The sequence below is a fragment of the Terrapene carolina genome, unplaced genomic scaffold (genome assembly GCF_002925995.2).
Source record: "Terrapene carolina triunguis isolate 2854851 unplaced genomic scaffold, T_m_triunguis-2.0 Scaffold69, whole genome shotgun sequence".
In the NCBI taxonomy this organism is placed as follows: Eukaryota; Metazoa; Chordata; order Testudines; family Emydidae; genus Terrapene; species Terrapene triunguis.
The window spans coordinates 62,777,367-62,799,657 of record NW_020664420.1 but is presented as its reverse complement, the minus strand read 5'-3'; the positions used below and the strand labels follow the sequence as shown (position 1 = coordinate 62,799,657).

Genomic DNA, 22,291 nt, shown 5'->3' with positions numbered 1-22,291 from the left:
GAGTGCCCCAAGGGTCGGTCCTGGGGCCGGTTTTGTTCCATATCTTCATTAATGATCTGGAGGATGGCGTGGACTGCACTCTCAGCAAGTTTGCAGATGACACTAAATTGGGAGGAGTGTAGGGATAGGATACAGAGGGACCTACACAAATTAGAGGATTGGGCCAAAAGAAACCTGATGAGGTTCAACAAGGACAAGTGCAGAGTCCTGCACTTAGGATGGAAGAATCCCATTCGCTGTTACATACTAGGGACCGAATGGCTAGGAAGTAGTTCTGCAGAAAAGGACCTGGGGGTTACAGTGGACGAGAAGCTGGATATGAGTCAACAGCGTGCCCTTGTTGCCAAGCCTTGCCAGCAGATCGAGGAACATGATCATTCCCCTCTATTCAACATTGGTGAGGCCTTATCTGGAGTAGTGTGTCCAGTTTTGGGCCCCACGCTACAAGAAGGATGTGGAACAATTGGAGTCTAGCGGAGGGCAACAAAAATGATTAGGGGCCTGGAGCACATGATTTATGAGGAGAGGCTGAGGGAACTGGGATTGTTTAGTCTGCAGAAGAGAAGAATGAGGGGGGATTTGATAGCTGCTTTCAACTACCTGAGAGGGGGTTCCAAAGAGGATGGATCTAGACTGTTCTCAGTGGTACCAGATGACAGAACAAGGAGTAATGGTCTCAAGTTGCAGTGGGGGAGGTTTAGGTTGGATATTAGGAAACACTATTTCACTAGGAGGGTGGTGAAGCACTGGAATGGATTACCTAGGGAGGTGGTGGAATCTCCTTCCTTAGAGGTCTTTATGGTCAGGCTTGACAAAGCCCTGGCTGGTATGATTTAGTTGGGATTTGGTCCTGCTTTGTGCGGGGGGTTGGACTAGATGGAGGGAGGCAGGACTGTAATCGCCTCATCCGGGGAGGGTGAGGAGGCCGGTGCGGTACTTTGGGTGTCCATCGGCACCAGAGGGTCCATCACCTGGTTGGTCTCCGCGCATGGTGCCAAGGATGTATGTCCCACCGTCTCCTTCCTCGGAGGTCTGGAGAGGGAGGCCGATGGTCCTTCTGAGGCTCTGGCCACCGAGCAAGCCCCCACCGGGGGCTGCGTTGGAGGCCACGGTGCCCACTGGTACCATTAGGCCGGCCACGGGGTCTGGTGCCACTGCACCTACTGAGGCACTGGCAGGGCCGGCTGTTCGGCCTGGCTCATCGATGAACAACTATGAAGGGAGGCTAGGCTGACGTACGACCTGCCGCTGTCCCCGGCCAGGAGGAGCGGCGCCAACCACGGGACCATGATCCCAACATGGAGGACCAGTACCATCGGTAACAGCTGCGCCGCGATCGGCTCCGGTGGTCGGACCCACGGAGGTGGTGCCATGGCGGGGTCCTAGAGCGGGACGCCGAAGGGAACGAGATCGACGTCTATGCCAAGACCGGCTACGATAACCCCTCTGAGACAAGGCCTCTGGTGACGTCTGCCTCGGTCCCGTCGGTGTTCGCTCCTCGAGGCAGAGCAGTGCCAAGAGTCTCGGTCAGACGGAACCCAAACAGACAGCCTGGTGGGCATCGAGGGCGATCCACGTGGACTTCGCCCTGAATGATCGCTGGGTGGCGAACGGCGTCGGGAACGTTCCCTTGACCGAGACCAGTACCGAGCTGGGGGCAACTGCAGAGATCCCAGCAGCGGCTTGCCTCTGGAGCACAGGGCCGACATCGGCGGTGCTCCTGGTACCGGCATGGACATAACATCCCGGGCCACCTGCAGGGCCTTCGGTGTGGAGGGTGTCTAGACATCCGGGGAGGCCTGTTCCAAATGGGCCGGGCTACTCCGCTCGACTTGAGTCGGCGGTCTAGTGGCCGGTGGGTATCGAGGACTGCCCGACATGGATCTAGCCTCTGTCCCGGGTTTACTCTGGTGCCACAGCAAAGAAGGCCTCTTTCTAGCCTTCTTGGCATGCCCCGTGGACAGGGAGCGGTGCCAACTAGTCGATGGCGCCAAAGGTCGCCATGCACCGACACCGCAGTGCCCGGTGCTGACTCAGAGTGGCACGCTGGAGCCAGGGTCAGCGCCGACTCCATCAGAATAGCCTGGAGCCTAATCTCCCTTTCTTTCTTGGTCCTAGGCTTAAACGACTTGCAAATCTTGCTGTGATCGCTGAGATAGGTTTCCCCCAAACAGCACAGACAGTCCGCGTGCGGATCACTCAGTGGCATAGATCACCTACAAGTGTCACACAGCTTAAAACCCCGGGCATGCCCCAGCCCAGGAGCTCTAGCTAAACTAAACTAACTACAGGTACCATACACTGAACGAACAAGCAGTTTTGGGGACGAGCTACAGCAAAGCTGGAGCAGAGCAGTTCCGAAGCACCTTCACTGGCGGCAAGAAGGAACTGAGGGTGGGAGGAGCGCACAGCACCCCGTATACTGCGCCATGGAGGCGCCACTCCAGGGGTCGCTGGGGCGCTCCCCTACAGGTACTGCTAGGGGAAAAACTTCCGGCACCGGTGCACGTGGCGAGCACGCACACCTATTGTGGAATACACACATGAGCAATCACTCGAAGAAGAAAAACAAGTTTTCTTATTCTAGAATCCTGTCACCTGTAGTGTTGCATGGATACCAAGTGGGTACACTTTGATACTTTATTTATGATACCAGTGTTGGTGCTGAACTGACCCAGATTGCTGATGGGGAACCTCCCTTTGTCAACCTGAACTGGTCTGAGAAGTTGCTCAGTCACATGACTGCTAGGAAACCCTATGACAAAATTGCCCATTTTCATCTAAGACCACCCTGTGATTTAACATGTTACAAGATCATTTTTTTCAATCACCCCCGAATCACCATGACAACATTGGTTTTATCCAACTTTCTTTGAAATTGACATTACTTTGAAATTACTTTTAAATACCATGGCTATTACTGATTCTTCCTGACTTAGTTCCATCATTTTTGGCACCTCTCACTCCTTTCAGCACTACACTGATTATTTTAGAAAGTATATCTACCTGTTCTACTTTCTGATAAAGAATTTCTGTTTTATAAAAAGTTTCTCCTTCACTTGCTTTTCATAGTCCCATATAGGAACTCAGGACATTCTCTCAGTTTTGCCATATTCTAAAATTTTCCATACAGTAGTTTCAAGCACATCAGGGCACTAATTAACCTCTCCATACTACTAACGGTCCTATGGATCTCTCTATAATCTATTATATTAACCCATTCTGAAAAAAAGAATGGACATTCTTCATCTTTGTGTAGCCAAGGATTTATAAATGTTGTTGACAGACATGTCAAAATTATCTAATTTCTTACCTTGTTTTCTCCATGTTGAGCTTGGATGGTGTGCTCCCAGTGGATGAAAATCCATTGTCACTATCAGAGGAGTCCCCATATCTTCGAGAAAGCCAGTCTCTCAATGGTCTGTGAACAAGTTAGTGTTTTGTCAACAAAATCCAGCATCCTGAAAACAAGAGGCTAGATTTTGGCTTATCCTGAACATACCTGATGAAGGGAATGGCCATGAAAAACTTGTTAGGCGCCAAACCTAGCTTGGACTTTGGGGTCATGTCATTTCTATGGCATGGTAATTTGTCAATTGAGAACCATTCAATGTTCTGAAACACAGGAAAAAGTAATTACTTTAGTGAAGTCATCAAGGGACTTAAGCGAATACACATCATCCACAATGATTTTCTTTAAAATCAAAAAACTACAGCAAGAGTCTGAATTAATAAATCATGACAGAGCTGCTAACCAATACAGGTTATTTAAAATAACGTTAGGATCACTTTTCTGGCCACAACCACAATGTAACAGACATTACAATGCAAGTTTGCAGTGTTGTTGTAGCTGTGTTGGTCCCAGAATGAGAGAGGGACCTGAAGAAGAGCTCTGTGTAACTCAAAAGCCTGTCTCTTACACCAACAAAGGTGGTCCATTAAAAGATATTATACCACCTTGTGTCTCTGTTACAATACATAAACACTGTCGGATGACAGAATCCCTAAAATGTGGAACGCAGTACACGATACCTCAGCTATTGAAAGTTAGTTCACTTAAAATAAGGTCTGCAACAAACAACAACAACATAGTTCTTGACTGTGCACTGAATGTCCTAGAGAGAACAATGGTAATTAGAGGATACAAATAACTTTCAAAGCTTGTCTCTGTCCCCCCGCCACCTCACACGATATGCACTCAGGGGAGAGCATGCAACATGCTGAAGGGCCTTTACCCAGAATACAAAAATGGAAATCAAGGTTTTAACTAGACCAGCGGTTCTTAAACTGTGGGTCAGGACCCCAAAGTGGGTCGCGACTCCACTTTAATGGGGTCACCAGGGCTGGCATTAGACTTGCTGGGGCCCTGGGTGGTGGGGCTCAGGCTTCGGCTGCAGCCCTGGATGGCAGGGCTCAGGTTACAGACCCCCTGCCCGGGGCTGAAGCCCTTGGACTTCGCCCACCCTCCGCCCACTTGGGGCCTTGAGTTTCAGCTTTGGCTTCAGTCCTGGGTGGCGGGGCTGAAGCCTTTGGGCTTCAGCTTTGCCCCCCCCCCCCAACCCGGAGCTTGGGCAGGCTCAGGCTGCAGTCCCCGCTCCTGGGGTTGTGTAGTAATTTTTTTGTCAGCAGGGGGTCACATGAAGTTTGAGAACTCCTGAAAGGGGTTTGAGAACCAAGTCAAGAGGGTCCTTAGACAAGGAGCTAGTAATTTACAACTCTGGGGAACCAACCTAAGGGGGAGAAGAGGAATGTTTAATAATGTCCTGTTGTCCCTATTACACTTGTATTCAAAAGATATAGCTAATGTTGGCATTAAAACTAGTCTTAAAACAAAATTACTGTTAAAGTTTAAATGTTACTGCATGACGAGAGAAATTCAAGTTTCAGAAGGTGATGAACGTCGTAGGCAGTGACAAGCACTTCTCAGCACATTAGGCACTTTAATTTCTTCTCCATCCCAACAGCTTTCTAGAAGTCCACTGAGTACAAAAATGGTTGGCTCCCATTGTGTCCCACAGCCAAGTCTACTCTTTGCTACCTATCGTACACTAGATCTGGACTGTACAGACTGCTTATAGAAATAAGGCAAGCCCCATTTTCCTCTTCCAATGCGTAGATTAACGTACAGTATCCTTAAATATTTATATCCTTACAGAAAAATATGTATAAGACATAAAAAAAGGTTAACTACAAAAAATATTTACGAGAAGAGAAAGTGGGATGTGCTTTATTGTTAGTCAGCCTGCACTCCAGTGCCAATTTATGATGGAGCCAGGTGTCACAATTAGCAGTTGGCCAGCAATCACTCTTCACATCAGACCTGCAGAAAGTTGACAAAACCTAAAGTGATGCTGCTTTTTATTCCATTTGGGGCATTCTTCACCTTTTAGCTTTAAATCAACCTTTGCTGAGGTAGTGGCAACCTGAAAAATCTTTAGAAATAAATATAACTATGTGTACCCGAATTTCTCTTCTGGTTTTGGGGTTGAATTTTGTGTCCTTTGGAACTCCTGGAATGATGTACAAGCGTGCTAGCTGATCATTGATTCGTAGTTCAATATAGTCATCTTTGCAGATGTAATCTTTGATATCAAAACCAGTTTCTTCAAACACCTGAGAAGCACACAGATCAAATTAGAATTGTTCAAGTCATACCTTCAAATAGATTTTTGAAAGGCTAAATCATTAGACGGGAACTCTTTATTACTAGTTCTGATAGTGATTGTAATATATTTGTACATATGCACAGACACATGATGAAAGAGCATAACCTCTGTACATTCAGATTTTGTCCACTGCAGCTCAAGAGTGTGAAGTGGAAAAGAATTTAGATAATATGTGAAAGAGCACGCTAACAAGCAAATACAGGGAAACAGCATGCCTGCCTATTGATGATGCTGGACACATGAAAAAGTATTTTACTTCAGACAAAAGTTAAACATATTGGATCTAAAGAGAGTTTAGCCATCCAGAAAGTTATAGGAAAACATAAAAATTCCTTACTTGGTTTAGTTCTCTCCCATCCTACAGTACTAATAATGCCCTATGAACCCCCTACAAAATATTCATTCTTACATCAGTTCTTGTATCAAAATTCAGCAGCACCATAAATTACTCTGAGTAATATATATTTACTAACATCCAGATTAAGTTACTAAATTCAAACTGGGCATCCAAGCTGATAATGGGGATATGGAACTCAGAATTACTCAGTCTGCTGACATACTATTACAACCTGTTACTCAGAAGGAATTAAAGTGCTAAGCCTGTCACAGGATCACTATATACACTAAAAAAAAGTATATTATGGATCAACATTTTACTGGAGTATTTCACATTTCACCATTGGAGGGGGGGGAAGATCCTACCTCTTAGATATGGACACAAACTAAGACTAGATGTAGATTAAAAAAAAAAAAAAAGATTTCATCCACTTCATATTACACCTCTACCTCGATATAACTCTGTCCTCGGGAGCCAAAAAATCTTACCGCGTTATAGGTGAAACGGTGTTATATTGAACTTGCTTTGATCCACCGAAGTGCGCAGCCCCGCCCCCCCAGAGCACTGCTTTACCACGTTATATCCGAATGTGCGTTATATCGGGTTGCGTTATATCGAGGTAGTGGTGTATAACAATTTATACTCCTACCAGGTATCATTACTGAGACGAGCAGAACGTGCAGTTATAAGATAATAATAATAATGACGTATAAGGCTATTATTAGTTGCAAAGTAATGTATGGGGTGAGGGGACTCCAGTTTCTCCCCTTCTCACCACACACGCCATTTTAGAAACTGAAAAACTAGCATTACTGGAAGCTTTTGATCAGTGCCCTGGACTGAAAATGTTGCAAATGCCTTACAAAAAAGCAGCCCTGAGGAATCTTAATGAAGACATGTATATCTGTGAACCAACACATACAACAAACTGGTTTGAAACGAAGTCTGTTCAGCATGACAAATTTCATTGAGATCTGTGCCCACCTCCATATAAACTGGGTCTTCTTGATTAAACAGGTTTTCACAGTCTAGCTTGTCCCTATGAAGTAAGCATTGCTCTCTGGATTATTCATTTTGCCAAATACATAAGAAAAATAATTTGTAAAAATCTGTAAATTAAGTCTCTATGTAGTTATGGGCAGACTGCTGGGAGTACAGATTTTCTAGAAGCAACAACCCAGCTTCATATACATTGAAAATTTTTCAAAGATTAATGAAAAGGGAGCAAATTAAAATGCAACTGATGTCTATCAGTTCCTCCTATGTGGCAAGACCATATTTACAAAAACATGGGAAGCTGTTTCATAGTGAGGAGTAAAGTTTGAGGGTCTGACATAAAAGCTTTTAAATAGGAAAGATTATTATATGCCCTAATAATCTTTAATACAGTGGTTCTCAAAGTTTTGTATTGGTGACCCCTTTTACATAGCAAACCTCTGAGTGCGACCCCCTTTATAAATTAAAAACACTTTTTTATATATTTAACACCATTATAAATGCTGGAGGCAAAGTGAGGTTTGGGGTAGAGGCTGACAGCTTATGACTCCCCATGTAATAACCTCGTGACCCCCTAAAGGTCCCGACCCCCAGTTTGAGTTCCCCTGCTTTAATATTTAATACATGAAATGGATGACAGATCTAGGAGATGAACACAAAATTTGTGTGTATTTCAGTGCCAAAAGAAAGTCAACTTGTTTTACGGTCTCTGGGGACAAATGCAAGAGCTTTAAAAAAGAAAGAAAGAAAAGTGACAGTTCGCCTGATGCTATTAACTTCAGAGTAGTCTCCTATGCAAAGGGAAAGTGTTGGGTTAGAATAGAAGTTAGGCAAAAAAAATATACAAGTTTTGGTGAATGACGTTCTAAACCAGAGGTAGGCAAACTACGGCCCATGGGACCATCCTGCCCAGCCTCTGAGCTCCCGGCCGGGGAGGCTAGCCCCTAGCCCCTCCCCTGCTGTCCCCCGTCCCCCACAGCCTTAGCTCACCGCACCACCAGCACTCTGGCCCACCGCTCCTGCCGGGCAGCACGGCGGCGTGGCTGGCTCCAGCCAGGCAGCAGGGCTGCAAGCTCCTGCTGCTCTGTCCGGCATGGTAAGGGAGCGGAGAGCAGGATTGGATAAGGGGCAGAGGGTCCCGGAGGGCAGTCAGGGACGAGGAGCGGGGCAGCTGGATAAGGGGCAAGGAGTTCCAGGGGCAGTCAGAAGACAGGGAGTGGTTGGATAGGCGTGAGAGTCCTGGGGGGCCTGTCAGGGGTGGGGGTGTGGATAGAGGGGGGTTCCGGGGGGGCAGTTAGGGATGAGGGGGTCCTGGGAGGGGGCGGTCAGGGGACAAGGAGCAGGGGGGTTGGATGGGTCAGAGGTTTTGAGGGGGGCAGTCAGGGGGCGAAAAGTGGGAGGGGCGGATAGGGGGCGAGGGCCAGGCTGTTTAGGGAGGCACAGCCTTCCCTACCCAGCCCGCCATACAGTTTCACAACCCCGATGTGGCCCTTGGGCCAAAAAGTTTGCCCACCCCTGTTCTAAACTGATGGTTTCTAAAAGCAATTCTACCCACAACACAGAAACGAAAACCAAGGTTTTTGTCGGATCAAGCCTATTCTCTCAACGCAGCTCCACGCAAAAGAACAAACAAGAAGATTAAGTGGCAAAAAACTTTGCTAACCCAAAGTCAAGGTTGCCTGGTTCTAGTTTGTGCCCCTCCAGAATATCAAGTTCCATGATACCTCAATTTGTGAAAACCAGGAAAAACAGAGTTAAGATACATTCCTACGTAACCTTAACTCTGCACCTCCTGGAGCCGTCAATAGCTACTGAGAATTATCTGCATGCACTCCAGCTGTATTCACTGTTAGCTGTATTAAACAGTGAAGGAATAACTCGAGCAGCTTTGAAGACTCGTCATTGGGAAATGAGAAGATCTGGTGGGCTGTGGCCTCTCAGGGTGCACGTGAGTCTCTCTTCCTAACCATCAAAGGAAAGAGGTGCATTTGTACCTTGGGAGTATGCCTTATTTCAGTTGCATTGTGTAGGCTGCGTTAGTAGGGGGGCACAGGGCTCTTCTTGCTATGGAAATTGTCAGTTGTTAGGTGAGCATGGTCTGTTAGTTAATGAGAGGTAAGTGACAATTATAGTGTTTGATGGTATTGTCCCTGAAGAATCCCATTTGAACTAGTATTTACACACATGCGGGGAGGGGGGGACTTTTCTGGAGGTGTCACAACCCGAGTAAATTTGCCTAATCAGCCCCTGCTGTTCTTCTATTTACCCTTCCCATGGAAATACTTACAATCACACAGTAACACATACACAACTTCATTTTCAATACAATGAACTCCAAAGATGTTTAAACTAATTCAGTAAGGTTTAATTCAACTCAAAGTTCACTGAGCATATTGCAGGCAATTGTCAGTCTGCCACAATGTCTTGTCAAATATTGTATAGCAGTGCACAATCTTGTCACCTGGTGGTAGTAGCTTTTAAAATACAGAAGTACAAAATGAATTCATTTACAACAGCCTTCTTTAGTATATACTCCTGGTAGAATTCTGCGCCAAAAAAAAATAAAATTCTGCATATAGTATTTTTAAATTCTGCATATTTTATTTGTCAAAACAACAATATAATCACGCCAGTTTCAATTATTTTGGCAATTTATTTCAAAATACCTGTCAGCAAGTATATCTAACAATACAGACAACAAAAAAAGATTCAGGCTATGTTTTTTGACAAATAGATTCCTTACTTGGCATATTTATACAAAACTGAGTAATAATTCATTTACACTACAATACAGAAACATATTTCCCACACCCCGCAGCAGCAGTGCAAAGGCTTGGGGGAATCAGAGGTAATGGAGGAGCTAAGGGACAGGGAATTAATTGCTGGGAAGGAGCCTGGGAGTGAACCTGAAGGGTTGCTGGGTGTGGGTGGGAGAAGTATGGAACAGGTGTTTGTTTGGTGGGGGGGGGGGGGGGGGGGGGAGTTGGAGAGCCTACCCCATACAGATCCTGGCTGACCCCTAGCCTCTCCCATTCAGTCAGGCACATCTGACACCCCTGTCCCTGCATTCCCCCTCCTATTCAGCCAATGGCTCAACCCTGTCACCCCACTAGCTCCTCTGCCCCCACCTGTCTGTCCCCCCAGCACTACCCCTCCTGAACCGCAGTCTATGTGACACCACCACCACCCCCAGCAGCCCAGGTGTTCCGCTCTGTCTGTGCGCCCTCACTTGGCCCCAAGGGCAGTGCACTGTGCAGCCACTGGCCCCTCCGACCCTGAGCTCACTGTCCTCTCTTCTGGTGCCACAGCAGCCCTGCAAAGGTGGGGGGGGGGGCGGGAGAGAGAGAGAAGGGGAAGAACATGATAGGTGTAACTGCAGTATCTCCCCAGCAGAATCTGTTTTCTGCAGGGGATGGGTGACAAAATCTGCAGGGGACATGCATTCTGCATGTGTGCAGAATTCCCACAGGAGTAAACACCTTTAGGGTACATCTACATGACAGATACTACACCAGCTTAGTGATGCTGGCCTAACGCTGTAGTGTAAATGCAGCCTATGCCTAGAGAAGGGATTTTCCATCGGTGTAAAAGCATCACCTTCCTGAAAAGTAGCTACATTGACAGAAGCATTTTCCCATCAACATAGCGACGTCTACACTAGGGATTAGGTAGGTCTAGATACATCAGTCAGGAGTGTTGTTTTTCATACCCTGACAGATGTAGTTATTAAAAGTTCAGTTGACAAAGCTACAGCATGGTCTATGTTTATTAGCTGACTTGACCCTGTCTTAATTTTGTAAGTTAGAACTCATTTTAAATTTTTCTTGCATGGGAATGGACTTAAAATAGTATAACATATGTCCCATCTTCATATTTTTGGCACTGTAACCAGTACCTGAGTTGTGTAATTTATAGTTCAAAGAAAACAACCAAGTTACAGATTTTGCACCATTTTTATGGCACCTGTTATAGTGTAGCTGGGGGTCTTGCAGCTTATCTAAATTTGTTTTCTGTATCTCATACTTGATTTACAACATTAATGTACATTTTTATGATGCTCAAAGTGATTCTCCTTATCCATCTTTATATCTATGAGCATAATTGTCTTTTATCCTCTCCCTGTACATTATTTTAGATTAGAGTCTGTCTAGATGACATTACAGTGGACCCCTAGGTCTACTATAGTTAAGGTCAAGACCAGCTTTCTGTTTAAAACTCAACTCTTTCAAGTACTGTAAAATCTGTTACTTGGATTGCCATGAAATTTGGTGTGCCTCATGGGAGCGTTGGCTAGGGCCAATGATCCAAATTTGGGATTTTTTGACCAAGGAGTTCTTGAGATAGAGTTACCCCCCCAAAACAGCTTTTTCTCAAGGATGACACATTCTACTAGCATATTTTTTGCCCAGACCTGGAGCTCAAAAATGGCTCTGATCCTGGAACAAGAGTCTCACTCACTTGAGGGTTACTCCTCATGAGCGTATGGCACCATCTAGCCCTTCAGGGGAACAAAATTCAGAATCATACTTGCCAAAGAATTTGCTTCTTCAGTTAGGCGTGTGCCTAGTGCTCTTCAAATAAATGGATTATACTGGGCATGTGCAGACAGAGGACACGAGAATTTGTAGGTGGATAGTTTCCACTACAGCTGCATAAGCAGTAAGTCTTTCATTTTAAATCCACTCACCTAGTGTCATCTCAAGTCCCATGTGAGGCAGAAATATGAAGTAGTCAGAAGGCATACTGCTAAAATCTGTATGTCGGTGGGGGGGTTAGAAATCTAATCAAAATATTGTTGGACAAAAATTAGACATGCAAATGGTTGCTGAGATGGGATTGGGGGTGGGGGAATAGGGGAAAGGGGTTGGGAGGGACTCAGGTGAAGTAGGGTAAGGACATTCGGAAAGGAAACATGAGGTGAGTTGCAGGGGAACTGAGGGAGAACAGGGGCAGTGGTTCCTGTCAGCCCCCTCCTGTGTGCATGCACTGGCACCTTGTGGGCCTCTGAGCACTTCTCACTGGTCCCTCATGTGAGCTGGGATATATGGGGATCTTGCCCTTCTGGGGGTGTCCGAAGCTGGAGGGGACCTCTGCCCCTTTATTGCAGTCTGTTCCCCACATTCCTTCTCATGAGCCAGGTTTGGGGGATCCCCACCCTCTAGGGGTGTTTGTGCCCATCTCCCTACCCCCTGCATGTGAGGTGGATTTCGAGGGGCTTATCCGTCGGGGGAATCTGAGCCCTTCTTCCTGCTCCCCATAAAATCCCTGGGAATCCCCCCATAAGCATCCAGGGAAGCTCTGCCCCTCTGCATGTGAAGCTGAGAACAGTCATACTGGAAGCATGCACGAAGCACCAGCTACCGACACTGGGGTGAGAAGTTAAGACTGGGCATGCTTGATGAAACTCTCAGGCTGCTCAATACAGGGGAAGGAAGATGAGAACACCCACTGACATGAATGGTCCACTTTACATCTCTCAGAGATTCCTGTGCTTTCACAGTTATCCTGTGCTGGGGATCTGCATGCAGCAAAGCAGTTAATATAACAGAGGAGTGCCAGCTATGCTAAAACTGAGATTGAGACAACTTTTCTTTATTTAGAAATTAAGCTCTTCAGAGACTGCGTATTTTAAATATTGGTGACATACCTATTGCTATATGAATAATGCTCTACACTCAAGCACCGTGTGCAAGTCGGACAATCCCTTGACACAGTCTGATCTTATTTTCCTCCTTATATGAAGCTTCAGGTATCCTCTAAAATAGCCTGAGTAAGATGGTAGACACATTCCAGAAATTAGAAATGAAAAGCCTATGATTCGCCCATTCTTTCAACAGGTATACCAAGAAAAGCTATGAATCCTTAGATACTCATTTAATCCAGACAGGAAATCTCTAATGCTTTTAGTTTTTACAACCTTCCTTTGGTAATCTAATTCCATCTCCCAATAACTCCTTGAGTGCAGCATGAGACTTTATTAGCCCTATCTTTACATAACTACAAATATTATTAGTCATAAAATTAATATAACCTCTTTTTACATGCAGCTGCATTATGTTCCTAGCTTTCCTCAACAGTAAATTCCATAGTGACTGTAAACCCAAAAAACCTCTATCTGAAGTATTGTCTTAACCTTTTCCTGCCATTTACTTACAGTACCCCCTTGTTCCAGTATTACAGAACAACTTAAGTGGCAGCAGTGAAGTTGGAAGTTTATTAATATAGTGTCTTAGCCACAGGCCACTGTGCATAGTACAATAAATACAAGTTTTAAATGGACAGAACTCAAAACAAATACAAATTTTAAAAACACAAATTGAAAACACAAGAGTAACCATTCTCTAAAGTCTGTTTCAGCTTTAAAATCAGCACACCTAAAACAATACATGAAAATGAGATAAAATATTAAGAGTACATTATTTCATTTGGGTCAAAACAGGATGGATAATCAATTTAAAAAAAATTAAAAAAATCAGATTTTCAATTTCAGTTAAATACTGGGTTTTATTTAAATAAACCTATTTAAAATAAAATTTGACATGATGACAACCTATGTTAAGGTCTAAACTTACTATAATCTATTAAAATAATTTAAATTAAATGCAAAAAATATTAATCAGTACATATTTGCTGCCAAGTTTTAACGAAAGTCAATCTCCTGAACTGGTGGAAGTCATTGGCTAAGCATCTGGAACCAGAGTTTGTTAAAGCCCTAAACCCGCTTTTTACAGCAGTAGCCTCTTCTGCCGGTGAAAAGAAAATATTTTCTTCATTTCGGTTTATTCAACAAGTTCAGTTCAATGATTAGTTCACTGAAAGTTAAGAAACCAACTGGGGGTTGAAATAGCACAAAAGCTTGTTTTCCTCTTCTAATCTATGAATAAAAAACTATTTAAGAGTTCTAAAATCTTGAAGGACGTAGTGACCAAAAACAATCAGTTCCATTAATTAAATAGAGATCATACTTTAATAGATCAATTATAAATGCAAAACATTTTGATCAACTTTTTTTCCTTACGTATCCAGCACTTAAAGGTAGTTTTATTTAATACAAGCAAAAATGTTGTTTGTGTGTACTAAACTGAATTTGAATGTCCATTCAAATAGAGCTTGACAAAAAAATCACAAAAATAAAAAAAAAAATCTAGTAATTAAGAAATGCATCTTTCATCATTTTCTAAAATAAAAAAATTTCAAAATTAAGAATCTGAAAAAGGTAAAGTAAGCTAATTGCTTACTTGTAAAGAAATGTGTATACATATGTGTATCCTGGTTAGCAAAAAGATACATTAAATTTAATGTAAAGGCTATGCTTACTTGCTTTAATGGTTACCAACTAATTAAAATCAGCCTCTCTTTAGGAACATAATAAAAAGTATAAATGCAAAACAATCAAAATTGATTATTTAAGTCAATGTTTCCTACTTTGCTGATTTAAATCAATCCATCGTGGGTCAAACGTGGCCTCTCTTTCACATACGTTTTTCTTATTTAGGGGACCAAATGCTACAACAGTAGATGCCAACAAGAATACATAATTTAATAGGAGCTTTCTGTAGAAAGACACCACCAGATTGCTAGAATTTCTTTTTGGTGTGCATGAAAATCCTACTCTCAATATGGGTGAAGGGAATGTGTGTTAAACTACTTTGTCTTAAAGAAAAAGGATTTAAATGTATGGGTAAGGAATTTTTAAACATTCATCAATGGAACTCACCTCTCTAGCTGCACAGTCATGTGGAGCCTCTTCTTTATTTACTTTCCCTTTTGGAAATCCCCAGCCAGACTTTGCTAAATATCCTTGAACCAGCAGTACCTGCAGAAACCAAGCAATGCAGTAACGAAATACCCATTAATCTCATAGATTTGACTTAATTCCCAAAGTGATACTTTTGGTTGGAGGAAGAGACCTTTTGCCTGGCATTAGCATATGTTCATTAGCATTACAGCTTACCAGATTTAGCAATAATTACAAACTTTAGTATAGGGTTATATTAAAAAATATATAAAAATAAAGTTTGGTGTAAAGACAAGGAAAACGTGCAGCTGCCTTTGGTACAATGGTAATAAAGATACACCCAGCAAACCAGCAATGTACAGAAACTCAATACAAATGTGAAAAGATAATGTTTATGATTGTTAAAAAGCTAGTTAACATCCTTTCGGCCCAGCCCTCACCATCTTGTATAAATGTTCACAGATTAGCTTTACACTTACATTTTCAAGTGTCTCATCAAGAATAATTGCACCATAGGTTGGTACTCCCATTTTATACTCCTTCCACTCATCCAAAACCCTTTGCACATCTTCACCTTGAGGCAGTAAAAAAGGGCAATGGCTAAAGAGTATAGAAACATGTCAAGGAAACTAACTGCACACCTAGACCCACCCAAGACCAATGTTTACAAGTACTGCTTTCTATACGGAATAGGGTTTTATTTTCTAGATGTGTTTATTTGGAACCAGAAATTAAGGTAGAATGAATAATCCAATACTGAGTTATATTCTGCAGATTCAGGGAGCGAACAGTGATTTACCAACTCCAATACAAGCCATTTATACAATGGTTCCTCTTTAAAGTTAGAGATGCCTTCCTTTGTTCAAAGTACCCCAATAGTGGGATTTTTTTTTTTTTTTTTTTAAACAGAGCCAAGTTCTTACCATGAGAAAATTTTTAAAACGGCAGAAGTAAAATTAAAGACACATACCCTATTCTGATAAGCTATTTTTGTAAACCAAATATTCTGATTGTTTTAGTGAAGCATGAGTCCTCAAATGGGAGCTGGAGCAAAGATACTTAAGCATTATAAAAGCTGGAATACTGCATGCTATATTGGTTCCCACAATTGATAGCCAAACTATCATAAAAACCATACTTAAGAAGTTATGAATAAGGCTAAGATTTTGTCATGGATATTTTTAGTAAAAGTCAGGGAGAGGTCATGGGCAATAAAGAAAAATTCATGGAAGCCCGTGACTTGTCCCTGACTTTTACTAAAAATATCCATGATAAAATGGGAAGGGACTGGGCAGCTGCAGGGTAGCTGGGAGCCTCAGCTTGGGGGCCTGCTGCCTCAGCTCCTAGCCACAAAGACTGAAGTCACAGATTCCATGACTTCCACAACCTCAGTGACAAAACCGTACCTTATGATCTAATCACATTTAAAATAATGTTGCTTAAGCCATGTGTTCAGGTTTAAGACCCTTCATGAACATGATTAAAACCCACCATAAAAAAAGATGTAAATAATTTGAATTACTATATAAACACATCCTGAAAAAGCCACACTGCAAATGGCACAACCCCTCACAGTTACACACCATCCCCAGCCACGTGAAAGCCAGATAATTTATACTACTTCTAGCAGAATTAACACCCATTTCAGTTTCTCCATGGAAATCCATGAAGTTAGGGGAGGGAATATGTCACAGAGAGAACATTATATTAAGACCCTCCTGGCCCTGACCATGCTGAATACAGAAGGAAGTCTTGACTGTTAACTCTGTTACAGGATGAAGTCATAAAAGGCCTCAAAGCAGGCAATAAGCTGTTGAATTCTCAGGGCTCTTGGGAAGCTGGGGAAAAGATATTGAGTGTTGTTTTTTTTTAATGCTGTAATATTATGGCAGCTATGAACATTAAAAGACTTTCTAATGAAGCCAGTTTTGTGTCACTCAAACAAACAAAGGGACTGTTGTGCAAGCAGTTACTCAGGAAAACAAGATTTCACTACTATACTTCAGTATACATTTTATCCACAAGCATTGAAAAAACAGTAATTGTATCAATAAAAAGGATATCAGCTTTAGCAAAGTCTCTTATCCCACACTGAGGTAATCCTGGTGTGTTCTGCATGTAGAAATCCAAGTAAAACCAATGGGCAAGTTCAATCTGAAAACACACTCTGATTGCATTGTCTCTTTCCTCACTTGGAATGTGCAAAATAAATCGACTGCCGGAGGGAAAGAAAAAAAAAAGGGGGAGAGAAGAGAGCTAGATTAACAGAATTTGCAGATATAAGTTTTCAAAATGATATCAAACACTGAAAATGCATTACAGCATGGAGTTTCAAATTATAATGTACGGACCCCAGTTGCAGTAGTAGTCTGCACAATTAAAGGTTTTGAAATTCACGAAGCGGGGGCTTTTAGTATTGGGAGGGAAAGCAGATAATGAGATGCTCTCTCTTACAAAGTTGCGTTCAGAATGAACAATGGAGAACCCCTGGGTCACAACAACAAAACTAGAAACAAATCAATCTAAAATAAAATGTGGGGACAAGGGTAGGGACAGCCCATCCAATCAACTGGTACACATTAAAAAAAATGAATTTTAAACTCTCAGTAAAGATGTTTAATAAACTCAGATTAGGTGTGCTAAAATACACTCATCATGGACACTGTCAGGTTAAAGATATACCAAAAATGTTTCCTCACCTGGTATTAACACCATTATGAGTTATTAAAAATACTGTAACAAAATCTAATCTATTTTCCCCCCAATTTATCTTCATTTTTAATGCACAGTTTTCTCACTTTGAAGCTAGCAGTGGACAGGTTAAATAGAACTGGTTGGTTTCCCTGTACATTGTCACCTTCTCATGCACTAACACAGGGGTCAGCAACCTGCGGCACGTGAGATGATTTTTACTGGCACACTGCTGCCAGCCGGGGCTCCGGCCGCCGGCCCAGCTCAGCCCGCTGCCTGAGAGGGTGAACGGAACCCTAGGTTGGCAGAGGGTTGAGCTGGGCCGGTGGCCGGGACCCAGGCAGGCAGGAGCCGGCGGACGGAACCCCAGACCAGCAGTGGGCTGAGCAGGGCGGCGGAAAGAACCCCAGACCAGCAGCGGCTCACCCGCTGCTGATCTGGGGTTCCGCCGGCTCCTGCCAGCCGGGGTCCCGGCCGCCAGCCCCGCTTAGCCCACTGCCAGCCGGGGGTTCCGTTCACCACTGTTTTAAACCCAACTTTTGAGATTTGCCAGATAAGCCCCATAGGTGGACATGGGATGCTGATGCGACAGCTAAGAGTCAGAAAGATTGTTAATTTTTATAAGTTTTAATTATATTGAATAATCCCATATAAAAAAGTAAATTTTGCCGGGCCTGCTGCATGATGGTTCTCTTCTACTGAAATAACTGTATGCTTTAACAGACAACATTTTCAAGATTTATTATTATTCTAAGCACAGGATGTAGCATTCTGGCAAGGTAGAGAAAAATGTATTTTTCTATTTAATAAGTCTGTTTACTTTGTGAATTTCACTGTTTGATGGTACATGCCTTTTCCAATAACAGCAACATAAACATGAACATCAAATTCAAGAAGTAACACACAGGAGAGCATCCAGAGAGAAATGGGGAAACGACCAGAGCATGGTCTGCTCTCAGGCCCAACCATAAGAACACCAACAGGAAAACAGAAATCCCACCCCACACCTTTTTTTTTTAAGTTAATGTAGAACATACCCATGCACATAGTATCCAATAAATCAGCAACACAGCTCAACGTTAAGGTAAACTGCAATTTTTAAGAAGAGCAGGAATTATCTGCCAGTTACTGCAGTGGAAAAGCCATACAACTTCCCAGCAATGTTTGCTGCGTATACGCTTGTAATTTATTATGTTACAACATCAAGTTGATGAGCCTTTACATAAACCAGACTGACAATTTTGCTTAACAGTGGCATTATCCTTTTAAACAATTTCAACTTCGCAGTTCATTGGAACAAAAAGGAAAAGGCTGGGGAAAGCAAAGGAAAAAATTATAAAACCCGAAAAGAAACTTTAGGATATCTGGTCTATAGCCATCAATGAAGAAATGGGTTTCAACCATGTTCACCACAGACAGAATACACTGTTAGAGACTACGATTAATATTAAAATAACAGCTGTGACATGATATGGAAGATCTTATTTTAGAACTTACATTACCATTTGCACAGAGATCAGATTCCTTGAATGATGTAGTCTTTGGTCCTTTGTTCTAGCATTATCTGTCCTCATCTGGATTGAATTTAACTCTAGTGTTATGTTGCATATAGTTACACTCTGATCACATAATAATCTATGCAATAAATTTCATATTAAGATAATGGATGAAGTGATTTTTAAAAATGCCTTCTTCAGACTGTACAGATTCAAGCACACTGCTAATGGTAAAAGTATTATAAAATACTGGAGTGCCACAAATGCACAATGCTTTGCAAAAAAGTGAACATATTTCCTGTCTCACAGAGCTGATGAAAAGTGCTTAGGTACTATGGTGATGAAACTTAAGACAGATAAGAAGATCTGGAGTTGCCTGAAGAGGTAGGTTTTAATGAAGAATGCTTAGCAGAAAAGGACAGGGAGAGTATTTCTGATGTAGACATGGATGTTCTAGAAGGCACAAAGAAAGTGGTGGGGAAAGAAAATGAATGCATTAGTACTACAAGTGAACTGGGGGGGACTGGAGGACACGAGAAACAGTGAAATTAAAGAACAAAAGCGTAGATTGGAATGAGATACAATAAATCTGAATTTGGTCCAACAGAAAATTAAAAGCTAGAAAAGAATTTAAGTTAAGGCACTTTAGAAGTGGCATTTTGGACAAACTGGATTTGTCCAAAGAGGAGTGACAGGCAAGGAGGCTACAGTTTAAAAAAGAGAGAGAGAGACGAGATAACTAGGGTTTGAACAGAGAACACAGTGAGAAAAACAGCAGATTTATGAGTAAGGCTACATATTAGTCACGGGTATTTTTATTAGAAGTCATGGACAGGTCACGGGCAGTAAACAAAAATTCATGGCCCATGGCCTGTCTATGACTTGTACTATACCCCTGACTAAATCTTGGGAGTGACATGGGTGCTGGGGAGGCTGGGGTTGGCAGGACTGGCAGGCTCCCTACCGGGCTTCCCGGAACCATCAACATGCCCCGCCCTAAGCTCCTAGCTCCGCACGCTGCCAGCTTCGCAGCTCTGCATGGGCAATGCCTGCAGGCAGAGGCAGCGCGCAGAGCTAGGAGCTGAAAGGGAGGGACATATTGCCACTTATGGGGAGCCCCCCAAGGCAAGCACCGCCCAGAGCCCTCACCCCCTCCTGCGCCCCAACCTCCAGCCCTCAGCCCCCTCCCACCCCCAAAGTCCTCCCGCTACTGGGGGGGGGGGGAGGGGGCGGCACAGTGGTCCAAGACTGCCCCAGCAGCAGCTGGTGCGACTAGCCCAGGGGCTGCTGGAGCTGCTCGGGCAGCCCCAGCCCTAGCCGCACTGGCCACTGCATAAGTCACGGAGGTCATGGAAATTCATGGAATCCGTGACTTCTGTGACAAACTCGCAGCCTTACTTATGAGACATTAGGGAGAAAAAGCAACAGGATTTCAGAGATTGGCTCTTTTCTCCCTTCCCCGTATCCCTGAAGATTGCACCAAAGTTGCAAACCTGGAAAAAAGGAAAGCAGGGGAGTTATAAATGCTGAAAGAGGACACAGTTTCAAGATTAAACAAATTCAGCTTTGTTAGAACTGAATGCTGGACACCTAAGTGGAGATATCAGAGAGGCAGCTAGAAATGCAAGACTGGTCGGAGGCAGATTTAAGGTATGTCTACATTGCCCACGTTACAAATGAGGGGTGGTAGCTTTATCGCTGGGATAAAGCACTGTCTATACTGGCGCTTTTCAACACTAAAACTTTTGTTGCTCGGGGGGGGGGGGGAGGTGTTTTTTCACACCCCTGAAGAACTAAAGTTTTAGCACTGAAAGTGGCAGTGTAGATACAGCCTTAGGTAACATATAGAGGTGATAATATTGCCTCCTGTCACTGCAATTAATGATCAGGTGCTGTTTGCAATACACCTCTACCCAGATATAACACGAATTCGAATACAACGCTGTAAAGCAGCTCTCCAGGGGGTGGGGCTGCGCGCTCCGGCAGATCAAAGCAAGTTCGATATAACGCGGTTTCACCTATAACGCAGTAAGATTTTTTGGCCCTCAAGGACAGCATTATATCAGGGTAGAGGTGTATGTTGTTGAATGTACACTGTGAATTAATATCTGATTTAACAGATGGCTAGTTGATTAATCCAGTACTAAGTATATTGATTAGTATATGCAAAAGTAGTTAGTAAACCTGTGTAATCTAAAGAGTGATTTTGTGACTGTATTAGTGGAAACAGATCAAAAGAGGTCAAGTTCATACCATGAGAATGGCAGATCTTCCTGAGATGTTCAATATAGTTAATAGCCATTTTATTCTTAGATAAAACTACTTACATCATGGACAGATTGAGTAACCAACAAAAAAGTACTGGAGATTATTAAAACTCAGAAAACTCTAATCAGAGATCTTACGGAAAAAAAGATTTTATGTGCAGGGCACATTTTAAGAGGTTCAGTGAGCAATGTATGTTTATGGACATTGAAAAGAAAAGATGATGGCAGAACATGAGGAAGAAAAAAAAAGATCTCGGATAGACAATGTGGTACTCTGGATGCCTCAACACGATTATACATCCACAAAAAGATTAGAGGAGCATCATACAGAATGGGCTACCAGTTGCAAACCTCCAACAATGGAGATGACTCCTAATAAGAAAGAAACTACTTAAAGGTAAATCACCTGAAAATACAACACACAAACAATCCGGCTGGCCTGCCTAGAGAAAGCGATTATACATTTCCAAGCTACTTAACTCACAAAAGTTCAACTGCAAAATGTATGATAACTTGTAAAGTCACAAAGGATTTAACAAAACAAAGAACAAACCTCAATTCTCACCAGGAATTCTGTATACTCATTAAAGATTTTCTCAAAATCGAAATTTCTCAAAAGAACTGCAATCAGATCTTTCAACTCCCTCATCACAGGCCAGGTCACATAACATACTGCAGTCCCAAACTTACCCCCCCACACACACACCTCCAGTGCAGGAGCACTAAAGAACATGAACCCCAACTATTCCAAGCTCTCTACTGACCCAAATTTTAGGTATTTTAGCTTAAAGCCACTCACACAGGGACCTAGCCTTACAGCAAAGGTGAAAGGGACGGCAGTTATCCTTCTTAGGATGTCACGGTAAGAGTAATTTCTAACGGTCCTTACTAATAACGACACCATAGCTTAATTAGCAAATTTACTTTACCCCACTTGTACTTTTTATTAACTTGCTATTGACTATCGCAATGGGCATCACTGGAATAGCCGAGCAAATCTGGTTTCTGTTTTTCCACGCAGTTTCACTTTCAACTATTCTATCATTAGCGTAGCGGTGTAATATTGGGCTCCAAACACAAAGCTAGAGGGCTGGGGGGGG

The 22,291-nt window shown here is 43.0% G+C and overlaps 1 protein-coding gene across 1 annotated transcript in view; it reads right to left on the bottom strand.

The window, feature by feature from the left end:
- DCP2 (decapping mRNA 2) overlaps nt 1-22,291 on the bottom strand; it is a 28,112-nt gene that overhangs the window by 5,543 nt on the left and 278 nt on the right. Inside the window, exons 2-7 of the mRNA XM_024219751.2 lie at nt 16,801-16,952; nt 15,217-15,344; nt 14,717-14,815; nt 5,461-5,613; nt 3,503-3,615; nt 3,314-3,421 (exon numbers count right to left, since the gene is read on the bottom strand). Of these exons, the coding sequence (XP_024075519.1) occupies nt 3,314-3,421; nt 3,503-3,615; nt 5,461-5,613; nt 14,717-14,815; nt 15,217-15,344; nt 16,801-16,952 (753 nt within the window). The remainder of the gene's footprint in view (nt 1-3,313; nt 3,422-3,502; nt 3,616-5,460; nt 5,614-14,716; nt 14,816-15,216; nt 15,345-16,800; nt 16,953-22,291) is intronic.